The sequence below is a fragment of the Paramisgurnus dabryanus genome, chromosome 20, assembly GCF_030506205.2.
Source record: "Paramisgurnus dabryanus chromosome 20, PD_genome_1.1, whole genome shotgun sequence".
Classification (NCBI taxonomy): domain Eukaryota; kingdom Metazoa; phylum Chordata; class Actinopteri; order Cypriniformes; family Cobitidae; genus Paramisgurnus; species Paramisgurnus dabryanus.
In genome coordinates, this window is record NC_133356.1 from 1,949,892 (window position 1) to 1,968,870 (window position 18,979).

General features: G+C 36.6%; 1 protein-coding gene across 1 annotated transcript in view; it reads right to left on the reverse strand.

The window, feature by feature from the left end:
• The window catches only part of lmbrd1 (LMBR1 domain containing 1), a 118,601-nt gene that overhangs the window by 40,313 nt on the left and 59,309 nt on the right, over positions 1 to 18,979 (reverse strand). The window contains exons 8-9 of the mRNA XM_065296016.1: positions 6,320 to 6,445; positions 6,020 to 6,172 (exon numbers count right to left, since the gene is read on the reverse strand). Coding sequence (XP_065152088.1) covers positions 6,020 to 6,172; positions 6,320 to 6,445 — 279 coding nt within the window. The remainder of the gene's footprint in view (positions 1 to 6,019; positions 6,173 to 6,319; positions 6,446 to 18,979) is intronic.

An 18,979-nucleotide genomic window follows, 5' to 3' on the forward strand; every position in this document is an offset into this window, starting at 1 on the left:
TCACGAAATTAGGAGCATCAAAGTTTGATTTCAGTCTATATTTAAGGTTACATTTTTACACAATGTTCTTTACATTTTATGTAGGACGTTTCTATAGAGAAAACAGTAAATTACAGAAAAATGACTTAAGCTGTGTTTTCACAGACTGGGTCACAACTGATCACCGAACCCAGATTGAATCAATTTTAGAAAGAACAACTGTGAAACACAGTTTAGGGATCTCTTTGATGTGGTTTTAAAAGTTGTAACTATATGTCATCCTAAATATGTATAACCTGCATCAGAATACTTAAAAACCTTCACTTTATCCACATCGCACCACACACTGGCATACATTTGCTATCATAGGTATATATATATATTGTTACTGTTATGGGACTGTTAAGCCCAGCTGGCTTTGCCCATAACCCATTTGCTCTCAGCGAAACAAAACAAAATAGAGCCAATTAAACGCTACACCATCTTAAAGTGCATTACGGGAAAGATTTTTTTTAATACTCTTTGAATGATAATGAAAGTCTCTATGGGTCTCACACTCACCCAGGCTTCATAAACAGGTTTATTTCATTTTATAATTGGCCTGGCGACCACCTGCCATCGGCATCATACTGGGCCTGCTGGGTCTTTGTGTGTGAACCTCCTGATACCGCAGCATCTTGTTTGCAACTTCTTTCTCACTGTTTGCTCACTTAATTTCATCATCGGCCGACAATTAGTTACATGCAAACCACCCCTGTGATAACTACACTGTACGTAACGTATGCAATATAGATTCAACACAATCGTTATTTTCATCGCAAAGGGAGGAAATATGCACAATTTAAGCGCTAAGCGTTGCATTTAATCTGCTCAGGGTTCATTAAAATACCTAAGCACCTCCAATACGCCACTTTCAATTTACCAAACCAATTTCCTTTGCAGATGAAATGGTAAACACAATAATTAAAATCAATCAAAGTTAATCAATCAATCTGAGAATTTAGGTCAATTAACCTGCTCTCTTAACAGAATCAATCACACCTGCCAGTTTCACATTAGATGGTAATGGAAGTGTGTGCTTACGTGTTCGTGCAATCTGTGTGTGTGCGCGATTTGTTAGTGTGTTTTGACGGCTGAATTTATCTAAACTCATCAGCAGGGTCTTACACATCTCCAATCGTCCCGTCAGACCACCCATGCACAAGTTAACAAACCACCCACTCTCTTTCACTGTCACAGAGCGACTGCGGCAATGTGACTCCATTATATAACGGCTCTGACGAGACCACAGAAACATGTTTAATATCAGTACACGTTGTGTTAGTGACAACAAATGACACTTCGCTGCGGGAAGTGTGAATCTCGCCTGAAAATGGCCCTTGGAGGACTCTCAAGAAAATAATCAAAAAATATAATTTTCTTAATGGTAATTCATTCCTTACATGCCAATCTCACAACAACAGCTAAAACAAAAATATTGTACTAACAAATAAATGTACTAAAACAAAAATAGTATTTTTTATATAATGTTTGATAATTATAATTAAAGTATAAATATAATATTATAAATTTAATATAATATAATGTTTGTTTTTTGGCAGAAACTTATATATTTATTTTTTCTTATATATTAAGTCTTATATAATACTAATTATGCTCAAAACAAGATAAAAGCCAAAAGGAAAAATTATTATTATCTTACACAACTTTGATTCTAAAATAATTGATCTTTATTTATAGCTGTTTGTTTTTAAACAGTCCAAAATTATGCAATTGTGCTTTAAGAATGTTTAGACTTTGTAATGAGAAAAACTCGATCAACAAATTAACTTTTGCAAAGAACAAAAATTCTCAAATACCTAAATGCTTGGATAAATGCAACACTTAACCTTTGCACTACATCAACAAATTGTAATCAAATCCATTTACGCGAGTCACCCGCACACACTCCTGTATTGCTAGAGGCTAAACTCAAAAGCTAAGCTAAGTAAAACAAACCCGGCGCCGACTAAACCATCGTGACCGCGTAAATGAGGCGCAGCGACGGTCGGTGAAAGCAGACTGCCAGACGGATCGCTCTCAGTATGCGTTTCCCTTCAAGCTCTTGTGGGAAAATTAGTAAATCTCAAGCCTAGTTTAGGTATAAATAGAGTCTGGAGTCTATCATTAGAGTGCTCATGTCTTCTGCTAGTGAGCCACTAAAGATGGAAACGAGGAACCCCTCCGGTGCAGAGCATGCTGGGAAATGTTGGGAGCCACACCAAATGAGAGAAAGATGATTCTTGATGACAGAAAGGAAGAAGAAATTATAGATTTTGTGAGCTATTCAGAGTATAACTGGATTTATATTTCAGTATGATCAGTGTGAAATTAAAGGAAGAGTTCACTCAAAAAGAAAAATTCTGTCACTATTTACTCAAACTTTAATGCATTTCTTTATTTAAAGGTGCAGTGTGTAATTTTAAAGAAAGATCTCTTGACAGAAATGCAAAATTATATACAAAACTATATTATCAGGGGTGTATACAGACCTTTTTATAATGAGCTGTTATGTTTTTATTACCTTAGAATGAGATGTTTTTATCTACATACACCGAGGGTCCCCTTACGTAGAAGTCGCCATTTTGTGCCGCCATATTTCTACAGAAGCTCTTAACGGACAAAACCTTATATTAAGTTGTCTCCGACAATGACATGTTTTTCCGGTGGCGGCTACCGTAGCTTCTCTATGCATTTCAAAAGCGAGGGGTGAGCAGTGGACTGAGCCGTTGGTTGCAATACGCAACCTTACAACTAGGGCCGCTAAAATTGACACACTGCACCTTTAAATGAACATTCTGAAACATCTTCAAACTCAGTGGGGTCCAATGTTGTTTTGGACCCTGTTTGCCTTTTTGAGCCATGATTTTAATAAAGCCTTTTTATATTTTTCAATACATTCGAGCAGTGGTAAGGCCAGACATTTTAACAGAGTGGTCCATAATGCTCTTCAATTACACAATTTTACAATATAGTAGTGGTTAAATGGATTACATAAACATTTTTGAATCAATGATTGAATAATTTTCGGGTCATCAAAAAAATGGATATAAGGAAAATAAAAAAGAACAAAGAAATGATAAGCACATGGAAATAGAAAATATCCAAAATATATAATGTTACAAATAAAGTATAACAGTAGTATTTAGGAAAGATATATAATTAAATGAATAACCACACTGAGTTTTTCCTTTTGTCGTTTATTGTTTGATTAACAAAGGACACAAACATAAGCAGATTTTTTGAGGGTACTGATACTTTAAAACCGTACGAATCCATTTACTGTTTGCATGTGTCAAGCGCAGAGAGATTCTTGGTTTGCGTGCTTGTAAAATGCGCGTCTCCGTGTGTGCACTTATGAGCGTGTGTTCATTTGATTATGTGTGTGCGCACAGAAAACAGCTCACTTTAACATCTTGAGCTCAAATAGTTTAAAATGGCTTAAATGTTTACATTTGTTAGGTTTAGAAACTCATGCAAATGATAAACATTCTATATTTATTTCTAAATGATACATATTTGAGCAATTATTATTAAAGAGATTATTATCATTTATGCATGATTTCTTTAGAAATGTTTATTTTGTGTTTCATCTTACTGGGTGGGCCAGCCGTCAATCTAAGTGGTGCCACCCTGGCCCTTATGTAGCCTCGCCACTGCATTCGAGGGTCTCGGGTGGAGTTGTTTTGGACCCATTCATCTTTATACTTTCAACTTTATTTTGTGCTCTGCAGAATCATAAGTTTTGAACAAATGGAAATGTGGTGACTATATCCCCTGGGTATATTAATTTATATTTCAGACTAAATTTGGCCAGCTTTTTCTCTACCAAGAATTTCAAAAAACCCAAGGCTTTCAGCTTTGCGTGTCGCCAAGCAACATACAGATTTGAACAGAGTAACAGGAACTGCCCCTCCCGCCTCAAAGCATTCTCCAGCTACACAACAGGTTTTCCATTAACCACCACACATTCACTTTGTGAAACTTCACTCGATACCTGAGCGATACCTGAGCTTTTTTGGAATACCTATTGGTCAATACTATACAAGACCAGATTATATACAATATATATAGACCAAGACTAAATATTGTGTAATTTCCTAAGAAATCCTAAGAATAAAACTATCATTATATACATATATAAAAGTGATCAAGTTCACATGACTTATTTTGTCTTAAATAATAAGTTTGACCAAACAATTATGGGGGCCCGTTGCCAATGGGTTCAACCTACAAAATTTGTCTTTTTCAGCTGGAACATTACAAGTCATATGGTGAAATTATGCATCTAGCAAAACCACAAAACTCCAGTTTGTGCCAAGGAAGTCAAACAGAAAAGTTTTCTTGATGCTCTTATAAGCATTCGTGCTGGCATTCACACAACGTCATAATGTACGCAAGAGTTGCATCAAAGTCACCATGAAAATTAATTTAATTCACACCTCCTCCTTAACAACACAGTGGCAATACTGGAGGAAATTAATTAGGGAACAGATGATTACCAAGATGAAAAAAAAATCAAGAAACTATAGAGTATAGATAATAATGAAGTGCTACTGCACAAGTTCATTAACATTACATTACATCTATGCATTTGGCAGATGCTTTTATCTACAGCAACTAAGTGCATTCAAGATAAAGGTTTTATCATTACAGTATGTGTTTTCTCTGGAAATCAAACCTACAACCTTTGCAAAAAATGAGCTACTATAGTATCTATCTAAACTGTTAACCTTGATATTGTTTTAACCCAAATAAATAAGCATACTTAACCTGAACCGTAAAATATGCCCTCCACTACTCAAGTGTTTTAATTTAATGCACAATTTGCATGATTCCTCTCATTCAACAAGACATTTTGAGATCAATCAACTTATTTTAGCTTATTTGTTGATTTTAAAATTTCACCCATCATGCATTGCAGCATGCATACATTAAAGTACTACTATTATGAGTGTTGTTTTTATTTATACATCTGCAGCTATTTGTGCTATCACTGTTGCTTTTTATTTTTGTTGTGGAGTTAAGAGCTCATATTTTTACTTCATGAGATTTGATTACCGTCACAGTCAGTGAGAGCTGTGTGTAAAGTGTTAAGGTGTCTGTGTGACGACTGAAGTTAAAAACTTTGCTTTCCTTGGTGTTACCTTTGCTTTGCAAGGTGGCCCCTTTTTATAGAGGCAAGATTTATAAAACTATGTTAAAGGGGACATTTCACAAGACTTTTTTAAGATGTAAAATAAATCTTGAGTCCCCAGAGTGCATATGTGAAGTTTTAACTCAAAATAACCCACAGATAATTTATTATAACATGTTAAAATTGCCACTTTGTAGGTGTGAGCAAAAATGTGTTGTTTATGGGGGTGTCCTTTAAAATGCAAATTAGCTGATTAAAAGCAAACACTGATCACCATAATGTTGGTTTGATGAAATTAAAACTCAGTTGTGCTGTCAATATTTTTTTCTCTTTCTATCTGCACTAAACAGCAGTGCCGTGGATGGATAGTGCAGATTAAGGGGTGTTATTATTATAATAAGATCCCCTTATGACATCACAAGGGGAGCCAAATTTCAAATAGATATTTTTTCACATACTTGCAGAGAATGGTTTACCAAAACTAAGTTACTGGGTTGATCTTTTTTTAACATTTTCTAGGTTGATAGAAGCACTGTGGACCCAATTATAGCACTTAAACATGGAAAAGACAGATTTTCATGCCATGTCTTCTTTAAAATAAGTCATGTGAAATAAAGTTTCTTATGTTAACTGACATTTTCGAAAAATTAAAATAAACTGTTCAACAATCTTAAGTACATTTAACTTAAAGTTACTTGTTTGTTTAACAAAGCAAAATGTAAATGTTTAGGGCAGCGAGTTACCATTTACCTTTAAGTTGAATCGGCTTAAGGTGTATCTCTCTAGATAGAGCCACACAGTTCAGATCGTTGACTTCAGAGAGGACATAAAAAGAAAAGTGATTTGAAGTGAAATTCAACACACCTTCACAGGGCGAAGGGCAGAGCCCACTTTATTGCAGCAGTTCCTCTCTGCGATCTCCAAGTGACGCCCCCGTCGACGGAGGACCAGAAGTTTGGCTTCGAGATCCTGTAGACTCCTCCTGTCTCTCATAGACAGAGGACGTCCATCTGCACACTGCAGGTAGATGTATGATTATACGGTTAAGTGCATTATATTATTTATGTTTCTACCCTGCTGTCCGCCATCCACTGTGACCCAATCCTAAATAAACTGAGCGGGGCACAACTGATCTGAATTCAGTTCACACATGCACACACAGACCTTGGCTTTGAGCTTGTCTATCTGATGCTCCACCTCCTCCATGTCTTCGGTGTTCTCCAAACGTTCGTACAGGATGCTGCGAGTGCCTTTAATCAGGTTCAGCGGCAGGACGGACATCCCGTAAGCCTGGTATAGACCGAGAGAGCATTGGAGATCAATTATACACCATTTACAATCATCAGGTAAAGTGCCAACACAATTCCACCAAGAGCCCCGGCGATTGGCCCGCGAGGACCCAGCGGTGCACGTGTAATAATCTGTTAGAGTGATTCATGGGAGTTAAACCTATACATTATGGCACTTGACAAAAAAGAGCTTTCTAAATGGTGTCATTCAGTACTCTGCTGAATCCTGTATGTGGTTTTTGTGTGCGGAGGGTGAAGAGATGAAAGGGGAGAAAGTGTGTGACAGTGTGCGTCTGTATGCAGCAACCATTTTGAGACGTGCAGTTTAATACCTGCATTCACAGCCTTACAGTGCCCCCATGTGACAGCACCGGATAAGAGAGCTAACATGAATAGGGGACATAACTGGGATTGAAACTAGAAAATGCATTTCAATTTTTTTTTTGTCTAAACCTCAAGAGGTCAAACTACAGTAGTTAATGAGCTGGCACAAGTAAGGGTTACTCACTATAGGAACAACTGGTCTGTAGTCTTTATTTATTTATTTTTAAAGAGCTTTGCACAATTTTAAAGTTACAAGCAGCTTACAAAGTGCATCATTTTCAAATAATTCAAAGGACCGGAGTCAATTATTGGACAACGATTACCATAGACAATGCTTATGTCAAGGTTTTTTAATTGATTGGTTATTTCAAAGAGAGAGAGAGAGAGAGAGAGAGAGAGAGAGAGAGAGAGAGAGAGAGAGAGAGAGAGAGAGAGAGAGAGAGAGAGAGAGAGAGAGAGAGAGAGAGAGAGAGAGAGAGAGAGAGAGAGAGAGAGAGAGAGAGAGAGAGAGAGAGAGAGATGTTTGACAGCACAATTGAGTTTCATTTTCAACAAACCACCATTATGGTGATCAGTGTTTGCATTATCTTGAGCTCATTTGGATTTTAAAGGAAACACCCAAAAACGATTTGTTTTAAAAAAGTTTTTTGAAATGTCCCCTTTAAGACGTTTGACAGGTTAGGTGTGCATAAACAAGGGATAATGTTTAGGCAGCAGGTTGTTATCTCAAAAATAAGCCCGGACAGTGTGATCAGAACAAAGCAGAGGGTCTTGTATCAGACTGAAGGGGTTTCTTTTGCGATAACAACCTGCTGACTGTACATTATCCCGCTTATTACACTGCTATTTACCTCATAAGTAAGGTAAGGAACATTAAATATTTTATTTGCTCATTTTTAACAAATACAGACATTCTGCGAGGAAACCCCGTTTACTTTCGGTTTTAAGATAGGAAAAGACGTTTAAATGTCACGAACAAACCATTTGGTTTAATCATTTGTAAATATAATGTCAATTTGTCATTAAAAGACATATTTTTAATACATTTTGTGTAAAATTAAACTGTACCTGTCAAAATTATTTGCTGCATTCAGATTACTGTGTGCTATTAGCTGTGAGCGGTAGTTATCAAAAAAGAATGAAACTTGGAATGTCGCAACTTGGCAATCAGAATCAAGCATTTTAGTGAGCCGTGAAATAAATAAAAAAATCAACACCTGTGGATAATTACTCAACCAGAATAAAACATTCAACAGCCCCATGGTATAATATAAAAATAAAAATAAAATAAATAAAAATAAATAAACCAAAAGGTATGTATCTATTAGGGATGGGACGATTACCGGTTTCACTGTTAACCACGATAATATGTCTTGATGATTAGTATTATCGTTTAAAATTTAATTATCATTACAACCATGTTTGATTACTGTGATTTTGAAAACTCGCAGTAAATCCTGTCCAGCCAGAATCAGTTTGACGCAGGCACGCACATGCAACATAGTTTTTTTTTGCACAAGAAGGCATTTAAGGTATAATGTATTGTATTCATTTAAGGCAAACTTTTTAGACAGATTTTTTTTGCACATAAATAATTTCAGGGACATGAAATATTAAATTGTGATTTTCAAAAATATAACTTAAAAAAAATGTTTTCAGTGTGTGTATCAGTGCTTTTTGAATATTTTCATCTCATTTGAACAAAACCATGATAATATTAATAACCGTGAACACTATAATCATGATATGAAATTTTCATACCGTCCCATCCCTAGTATGTATGTATATATATGTGTTTCATAAATTAAAAACATATCTATTTCATCATATTTTACCACAGATTATCACATTATTAAAAATGTCGGAAATGCAAGCATTCAATTTGTTTGGTCGCTTTTTATGCAAGTTTTTCTGACAAAAAAAAGAGAATTTGTGATTTTAATGCTTTAAAAAAAAGAAATGCAATTTCTATCCCTTTTCTCAGAAAGTAACAGGGAAGAAACAAGAAATATCTGAGCACATGGAAATTTGATAAAACCCTGTAGTTGGTCTACATTCTGAACACTTTAAATGAAAGGTTATTTCAACACCCCGTGCCGTTTTCTGCATTAGAAAGCTCGGCTCTTATGCAACACGCAGAGAGAGACCGAGGTCAGAAGCCCACCAGACTTCTAAATATGGGCTTTGTGAACTTTAATTAAAAATGAAAACCATCTTCAATACTCTCCTGGTGGCAAATCAATACAGGCAGAAAATAAAAGAGATGGGGTTGTGCACGCACGCACGTTCGCTTGTTCGGCACGAGAAAAAAAAATCCCATGCACTTACAACATGAGGGTTCTGCCATTATCAAAAGCTTTCATATCAGAATGCAGGCAAAAGTCACCGGCACAATTAGATCTTCAGAAGGCAGCCAAAACACCGCTGACCTTTTTATCTCCTCTACTGCAAATTGCTTTTAAATCAGGGAATCTGACGCGCTCAAGCTTAAAACTTGTGGTTGTGAGCGACAAGTGACGTTGCCAAGACGGTCGAGGAGGAAAACGAACCTATACTTAGCGTCCGCCGTGGGCCTTGTTACCCCACGCTATGAATCACGGGGCTCTAAAGGCCGAACCATGTCCCGAATACCAAGCGCTCCTCATAAAAGAGGAATCTGTCCTACATCCCTGGCGTGACGCGCTCCTCTCGCCTCCTCCTTCCTATTCTTCCCTGCCCTCCTCGCCACTGCAGCCCGTCAAGCGTGAGAAAAATAAAAGAGACACTCCAAACAAAAACAGGTGTGTTCTGTGCTGATTGGAAAAGAAGACCTGAGGCAGTAGAGAGAAAAAGAGTATTATAGTTTGAGAGGAAGGGCGAAGAGAGAAAGAGTAAAGGTGGAAAGATGAAGATGAAGGGATTGCGGTTGTCAGCTAGGGAGATAGGAGAAGAGAGGGATGGGGAGGGGGTGAAATGTGAAGGCGTACGCCCCCTTACACAGGGATGCTTTTGTTCAACAGCCTTGTGCTGGAAAAGTGTTGGGAGCGCATGAAACTATACGTTTCTTCTGACTTTCTTTAGAGTAATACACTAATAAATGTGCCAAGGTCAAAGAACCGGATGATATTTTAGCCATCCTGAGATGACTGGAATCAGCTGTCTGCCGCCTCCGCTAGGCTACTTGTGTCGGTTTCAATCCAAACATGATGGCAGAAAGACAAAAGCTATTTTTAAGTTTTAGGTAGGTAACTTCATATGCAAATGAGGAGTTTGTCTAGTCAATGGAGCGTACTGTAATTATGCAAAAGAATGAGAGGAAAACATCTTGATTGAGCGAGAAGGAAACTGATATAATGCCATTCACCAAGAAAAGATGCAAAACATGAAAACATCATCAGGCTCACAGCAATAATCAAGTGAGTCTGATAATCAGTGCTTTCACTAAAGGTTACACGCACCATTAAACCATTTAAAGACCAATCCCTTGTACTTTAGTGTCCACGGTGTAATGAGGACAGAGTCGAAGGATATTCTCTTTATATATTGCTTATACTCAAGCTGCGGACATAAAAATAAAATGTGTGATTTTTTGAAAGTTTAAATAAGCAGAGACAATTACAAGACAATTTTCCTTTTGAAACATTGCTCTGTTTGTCAACCAATAAATGTTAAAGGTGCATTGTGTAACTTTTAGGAGGCTCTCTTGACAGAAATGCGATGTAATTTACATAACTATATTTATTATCAGTGGTTTATAAAGACCTTACATAATGAACTGTATTGTTTTTATTACCTTAGAATGAAAGGTTATTTTTATTCCTTTACATGGAAGTTGCCGTCATGTTTCTACAGATGCTTTAAACTGATGCATTTCGTCCTTACGTTGTCTTAAGCCCAGGCTACAATGCAGGATTTTTGCACTTTTATAAGATCATTACCTTATCAAACTGTGTGACAAGGAGCTTGGGTACGACAAGCATGTAGACTTTAAGATGTTGAATCGTAGGCTGTGACGGTTGCGACACACCTTAGCGCAATGTCACCAGTATGCACTAGTTGTAAACAAATACATAGGTCATAGCAGCAAACACACTGTGCGGTGATCATACTGAATTTCTGAAGCTACCATAGGCTATCTTAGGCTATCTTAAGCCGTCTTTGAACCTCTCTTACTGTACAACATAGGACCACCGATTAAGAGCACAATCCCAGAAATCGCCACGATTGTTTCATGATACAATTTCAATACGATTGTAAGATGTTTACATGAAGGCTTCCGATCCCAATGAGCCATCAATACAATTACAAATGATTATTTGGTTGCATGTAAACGTACCTATTAAATCAGACTGACGCTTGATCGGTACCGCCAGTCAGTGAACCTGAAACAGATGTATAGAGTCTACAATAAGCAAAGGTCTTCTGCCAGATGGTGTCTCAATGTTTCTTGTCTCCCTTTTGTAGTCCGTAAATTAAATACAAATATGTTACACTGTTGGAAATTGGGGACTAATTCTATTTGCTGTTGCTTTGTAAATATAGCACTGTCAATTTAGCACCCTCCAGACAGGTGTGGAGCGCATTATGTAAGGTATGCATCTGTATCTCCTGCAATGTTTAAAACAATAAACCATAATAAACATTCTGGTCCAGGAAATTGATTTCAGCCATACTAATAACACAATCTATACAGCTACACTATGATGTGACAAACCTGTTCAACTATTATGCATAGCACCCAATAAATCATGTTTGCTTACTGTTTACATCAATAACTATACCCTATATCAGAAAGATTGATTTAATTCATATAACAGGTGTTCGCTATTGACTCTTGGATGAGGAATCACTAAACTTTCAATATCATCTGGAGGATCACATGAATAGGACGAGAAGAAAAGAAGACGCGGAAAAAACCACAGTTGAGAAAATCAGATTGGTTTGGAAGTGGATCATAGGTGGGGTGTGGATGGAAGTTTATTCTCACCACTCACAGGTCATTTCTGCAGCGTCGCGATTAAATCAGCGAAAATTAATGTGGTCATCCTCTCGCTGGGAATCAGCATCTTTGGTCTGCAGATTTAAGAGCGAGAGAAACCCTCCGGGGCTGAACGCCAGCGTTCGAGCCAGACTTTTAAATCACCTCGCCGCGTCTGGCAGCAAAGCTGCCGCGACGGCCCGCGGTCAAACGAACAGATCAAAGAGCCGTGATATACGCTCATTTGCATATGCAAATATTACATTCGCATTAAAAAGTCAGCAGGCCTATAATTTTCATTGCAGCGTCACACCGACGGCAAATTGAGCTTTATATACGGCCTTAACGTCCCCATTAGCCAATGAAAGATGAGGTTAGGTGGGACTACGAGTGAAGGTTTGATGTCCAAAACTACTGAAGCGCAGTAACCTGTTCAGACTTGAGAGGTCAGGAACCTCGCTGAGCAAAATGAGATTCGATCAAGCATATCGCGCACTTTCGCACCTCATAATGTCGAAGGTGATAAAGGCTTCTCGAAACGGCATTTTTAAGCAGGACAAAGAAACATCAAGAAGTCCATAAACATGTCAGACTGAAATAACCTTTCAGACTGAAAACACAAATGAGGTCATAATGAGTTCAAGGTGAAGCCAAGTGATTGGTGGTTCAGTCTATTAATGGCAGAAGTAGCTGAATAAAAGCCCATGAACTTTATACTGTATGTACTGTACACCAGAAGTGATGTGAAAGAGCAACAATAAAATCTGCAGAATTATAAAAGAAGCTTACGGGTGCATTTCTGTGAAAAATGAGCCCATGTTTCAGTAGATGGAAAGGCTTTTTCAAATGCAAAACGATGTTGTTTGTTCAAGCAACAAAACCGTCTACCTAGTAGAAGAAATGTGCATTTTCCCAAATAAACTTTTTTTCTTCCAAAACAGCCTAAAACTTTTGTAACTTTAAGCAGTTGCACTTTACAAAAAAAAACACAATTTCAGCTCTGAGCTTGTTTCTTCCAGTGTGGCCATCCAAGCATTAGACACCGGGTAACTTCACATTGCCCACCCTGACCATATGGCACTTCAGAGGCTTATTAACAAGCTGGGGGTCTTGTTTGTATGCGTTTAGGTTGAAGTTTAATTTCCCAGTAGCTCTGCAAAGTGTGGGGTTGAAATGGAGTGCTTGAGGTCCGAACTGCTTGCTTTAGCGTTTATCTGAATTGCAGCTGGCCGTGGCGTTGTTATTTTGAGTTTACATCTCGGCTAGTTGTTTGAATTAAGAGCAAGTGGCCACATTGGCTGAAAGCGCAGTGATAAATTAACCTGCCCTCCTCTGGACAACACTGCTGCTGCATACGGTGCCCATCACTTAGATTCCATTAGGTTAATCATGCATAAAAATAACACATAGCCCTGCAGGATAAATCACCTAACGCCTTAAAAAACCTGAGGAAGATGGGATTGGTAGGGTTTAGGAAGGGGGGGGGAGTGGTTTTGTTGCTTTGATGATTATCTACTGATGAAAGTGGAGAGCCCACGACAGCAACATTTAAGAAGTCGGACCTAATAGCAGTACATTAATTATAATTTTGATATAATATTAAATCTTTTATAACAAATAATCTTTTTATAAGTGTTACTGAATTAAAATATAGCATTATACACAATGGTGCAACCAAAAGACCTTCAATATATAAAACCTATAAGAGAAAGATGCTGGATATTAAAGGATCTTTATGGAACCACACAGAAAAAAATGGCTCTTCTTTGGCATTATTTTTTTTTAATGTTGCATGTAGCCTTTAAAAATATCTTAAGTAAGCATTGGTTAAAGTATTCAAGTTCTTTTTTACTGAATGAAACAGTAAAAAAAAGTATTAGCAAAAGAAAGGATAGAAAGAATACATTTAAAGATAATGTGTAAAATATTCCAGCGCTATCTCATCGCAATTCATACGTATTTTACGAGGTGGCTAACACCTTTGTACATTTTTGTAGGATTTGCCTTGAATCCTGTGATGTTGGGGTTGGGTTTTGTTAGTGTGTTTTTATGAAAATTGTACATTTTTCCATGACTAACTTGGTCTGATTTTATATGAAGTTGCCAACTCAAAAAATGGGTAGGCTATGAAGTCTTGTGAGATCAGGCTGAATATTCAGGTACATTACAAGGGGAGATTTTATGATTTTTGAAGATGTAAAATAAATCTTTGGAGACCCCAGAGTACATATGTGAAGTTTTAGCTCAAAATACCATATAGATCATGTAATGCCCCCTTTCTGACATCACAAGGGGAGCCACATGTCAATGACCTATTTTTTCACATGCTCGCAGAGAATGGTTTACCAAAACTAAGTTACTGGGTTGATCTTTTTAACATTTCTAGGTTGATAGAAGCACTGGGGACCCAATTATAGCACTTAAAAAGTCAGACTTTCATGATATGTCTCATTTAATAAACTTAATACAACAAAAATACAACAACCTAAAAAAAACCAACAATATTTAGACAAAATACATTAATACTGATTCCATGGCCAAATTTGACTGAGAAAACTAGATTTACACTACCAGATGTAACTAAAATCTATCAAACACATGCAAGTATTCAAAGCAACTTTGCATTTTTAGCATTAACTTGGTACCAAAAAACGTTTGACATCCCCACAAGACAGAAAAAAGAGAGCAAGAGAAAGAAAGAGTATAAAAAGATGTCGGTGAACCCTGGGCTGAGGATCTTTGATGGATTCTGAGTTTCTGCTTCACAACAGAGAAGATAAAACAACAACAACAGCATTCTCTCTGTGTAAGACACTCAACTGAAAAGAGCACGACTATCATCTGAACACATCAATAATTATCATGCCTTTAAAAACATCCAACACACCCAAAACCTCTGTTAGGTACAGGTACAATTCAGAAAAAAATGTTATGGGATTTACACTACTGCGTTTTACAGCATTTAACAAGGTGGAAATATCCAACCATTTGTCCAAAGTCTGGCCTGATAGCTTTCTTTTGTTTTACAGTAACTGTGCGAGGCATTAAACCCCCTTTTTCTCCAATCCCTGATATATTGGGGCACTGGAGGAGGTATACATAGGTTGGTTACACATGGCGATGGTGATGAAATATGGATGACATTAGCAAATGTTACAGTAGAATCAATTCATCTTATCCAAATAAAACCGCTACAGTATGCTGAAAGAATCAGAATACAGGCATTTATTAATGGCCTGCAGGCTCAAAAATATAAATAGAAGTGAGATAACAGGGAATATACATCACTGCGGCGTCTCAAGCACACGTCGCTGAGAAATGACAGCGTGTCATTTTGAGCAATTGTAGGCCAAAATGAAAGTATGACAAAACATTTCTAGGGTTGAGCGGCCGCTTCATCAAACAGGATGACAACAATCAAAGACCGTTTCCATACAGAAGCTTTCTGTCATATAAGAAACCCAAACAATGAAGACGTGAACTTCACCAGCAATGCTCAGTCAACAACCACTTCAGGATTATTCTGCACTAACTGAACATTACAGCTGTGTCAGGAGGTACTTTTACGTTATGTGCAAGCATCCATGGCCTAAATCTCAATATTCAAAATGTCTGTGTCCAGAAAGACCACTTATTGAAAGTAAGCAGCCAAAACAACCAAGGGCCAGAATTATTAAATGACTCCTCTTTTATTTACTTCAGCAAATAAAAAATAGCATTCCAAATAAACTAGTACATGTTAAAAAATCCTCTGCATTGTATCACATGCTCTATGATCTCTGTGATGCCTCTTTTTTTAAGAATAGTTGTAGCCATTTCAAGCTACAAGTAATTTAAGACATTTTTCCAGCATTAAATATTGCATTGCGTTTATTAGTAAATCGCGTTGTGATAATTATTTAAAAATCTCCTCCCAAAAGGGTTGCATCTGAAAGGGAAACTCTTAGAAATGCATAAGCAATACGATGTCAGTAACTAAACCACACCTTTTCAGCGCTATTTATCAACAACGTGTCTTTAGTAAGTCCTGACAGTCATTATTTAAATGATGGTTTGCGCTGGCACTGACTGTTAGTAAATCAGGCACTAAATATCATTTCTTTCCAGACTTTCCAGCATCACACAGAAGAAAACATTATTACGGTAATGTATGAGAAGCTCAGATGCCAAAGCCGCTGAACGTCACCTCCTTCAAAAATGATATAATGATATTAACCGAATGCTCTCTGTATGTATTACACGTCAACTATTTTTGATTCTTATTCTCCTTATATTTAGGTTTTTATTTACAAGAAAACATGTCAGACATACAGTACAGGCCAAAAGTTTGGACACACTTGACTAAAATGTTAACTATGATCTTAAAAATCATTTAAGCTGAAGGTGTATGATGAAATGCTTAAAATTTATTTTGTAGACAAAAATATACCCATGCCAAACAGATACATTTTTGTAATTAGAAAAATAAAATATTATTTTTAAATAAGATGACTTACACTGAATATTGAAGAAAATGCAGCCGATAAGAGCCCAGATTAAATATGAACTCCTCTTATACTCTTTAAAATTCATCCCAAATTGAAAATTTAAGAAGCTTCTTAAAAAAAAATGACACGCAATACGGTTCAACAATTTCTAGGCAAAGGGTGACTGCACTTCCTATAATAAAATATAACAGAGTTTTGATTTATTTTGGATGCTTTTAGTCACCAACATAATAAGTTGCATTTGTGTTATGCCTTAGTTTGGATGAGTTTATTATTATTATGTTATATGGAATAATGTATAAATAAAGAACGAGTGAGTGTGTCCAAACTTTTGGCCTGTACTGTACTTCATATGAAGGGGACATTTTTTTTATTACTTGCAGTTACAATCTTATTATTTGCACTACTGGGCCGCTCAAAACACTACTGGACTGCATACATACAGTCTGTACTCCCTGTTCATTTCTGGACGATGGCACACGCACCGCAAACTCTTAATTTTTAATCACTGCACAAAAAGACTTGGATTACTCTGCTGATTTTGGACATCTGGACAGATATGCTTTATACATCATTTAAAACGTTAAAGTGTCTAGGTTTTTGTGTAAAAACAGAATGTTGTGCTTTGTCCCTCTCCCTCAGTGAAGTCATTTTAGAAATGTGGCAGAAAAATTAGCTGCAACTTAACAAATACTTCAAGAAAATACGTCTTTAGACATAAAAATAATGGGTTAAGATTTTTTTTCTAGAACTGTTTAAGAAAAAGTAAGAAACTTATTTAGATTTTTTCTTACCACATTGGCAAATTGTTTTCACATTGTTTGCCTGTTTTAAACACACATCTGGTTTCATAAACAAGGCTTACAGCGAGTCCTATTTTAAAACGAGTCTGTCCTCCAAAAAATAACGACCTTATAGGTTGTTTGTGCCAGCACCTTATTACGGTGTAAAGTGACGTATTGTACAACCTGTTGTTGCATTTTAAGGTTTTTGCCTTATACATCAGATTAGACACATTAATTTGATGAATTTGTAAATGTAGAAACGGTTTCATAAACATTTATGGTTTTGAAGATATTTTGGAGCATCTAACCCCCCCCACCCTTACCCTAAACCCAACCACTTCTCAACCATATAAAACACAACACGCAAGTAAAAGTACAGTCAGGTATTTATTGCATAAAACTGTATAAAAGTATTACAAACCATTCACGTTGCAAACCTTGCAAACTGAAGCCATACGATTACTTTATATAAAGAACTCACCGTCAGAACTCATTCAAATATAAACCAGCATAAAGTAGTCGGTCACAAGAGCCAATAGCGCTTCACATTCTTAGCTAACGTAATGATGCGATTGGTCACGAGACACACGAGAGCCAATGCCCTTTCACAACAGTTTTTGAATCAGTGTACGTCCGGATCTGATATTTACTGTTATTGTCAACACTTTTGCATCTTTTCTTCAAATAAATTGATTGTTTGACCTCGGTACACTTGGTATATTTTAAGTACATTTTAAAAAGTTGTGACTGTTTTGTATGCTGTGTTTATATCAAATAATAAATAAATGGGTACGTTATTTGCTTTAAATGCCTGAATAGTGTAATTTGTAATAAAATACAATTAATCCTGGTGGTTTAAATTTAAAATCATATCCCAGCACATGTCATCATAGCAAAATTATACCCCAAAACATCATTTTATACCCTAATATATTAAGTTTCACCTGCTGCTAATTAAGTAAATGTATCGAAACAACCAAATCAATCTTATGAGTTGGAGGATATGTTGATAAAAAAATATGTTTGAGCTGTCTTAAATGAAAATAACTTGACAAACCTTAAAATATGCCAGTGCCATTGATTTGTCTGAAGATACACACCAGTAAGGTCTTTTTCTAAGGTATGTTTTCAAAGGATACTGAAACACCTTAATTTAAGGTCTAGTACTGTTCTGGCTTTATCTAAGCCTTATCTGTGAAACCAGGCCTTAATCATTTACATTTAAAACTAGACTCTTCTAAGGCCATTTTGATTATCAAGAAAATGCATTTTGATTTCAGGATTTTTAGATACTTGTACTAAAAAAACAAAAATACTAAGTAAGAAAGTCAAAGTTTTTGCAAAGTATTTCTGTTGCATAAATGGTTCTTTATAAATGGAAATATAAAATAATATAAAAAAAAAGAATAAGTTATTTTAAAAACCGTGAAAGTCTTAAAAAGGTCAAAAAAACATAAAATTGAAAACAAGATTAATTTAAATAATAAATAGAGAAATAAAGCTCACAAAGTATGATATTATCCTTGAGCTATTTGTATAGGAGACAAAAAGAAAGAACTTGTGAAATACGCTGTGATTTCTGCTTAGGTCAACAGCGCTGATGGACCGAGGGTGGAAATAAACATCACAGTAATATCTAGAAGCAGGCCCGGGGTGGGTAATCGGGAGAACCGGGAGAATTCCCGGTGGGCCGCTTCACTTTTGGGCCGGTCGAGTTTTTTTTTTTTTTTTTACATTTGTCACGTCAGTGAATCTATCTTCTCTTAAATTACACTTCACACGTTTCGCATTGGCAGCGCGCAGCCTCTGCATGGGTTGTACCATGTGAGGGAGTTTTCCCCTCCCCTCCCATAGAGTTGGTTCGGTCCATAGCACGTCCAAGAAAACTTTTCTCCGGTAGGCTGGGCCGTAACAATACGCGTCTGAGAGGAGGAGGACGTAAAAAACAGGTTGAAGAAAAAAATCCATTGGATGAGGATGCT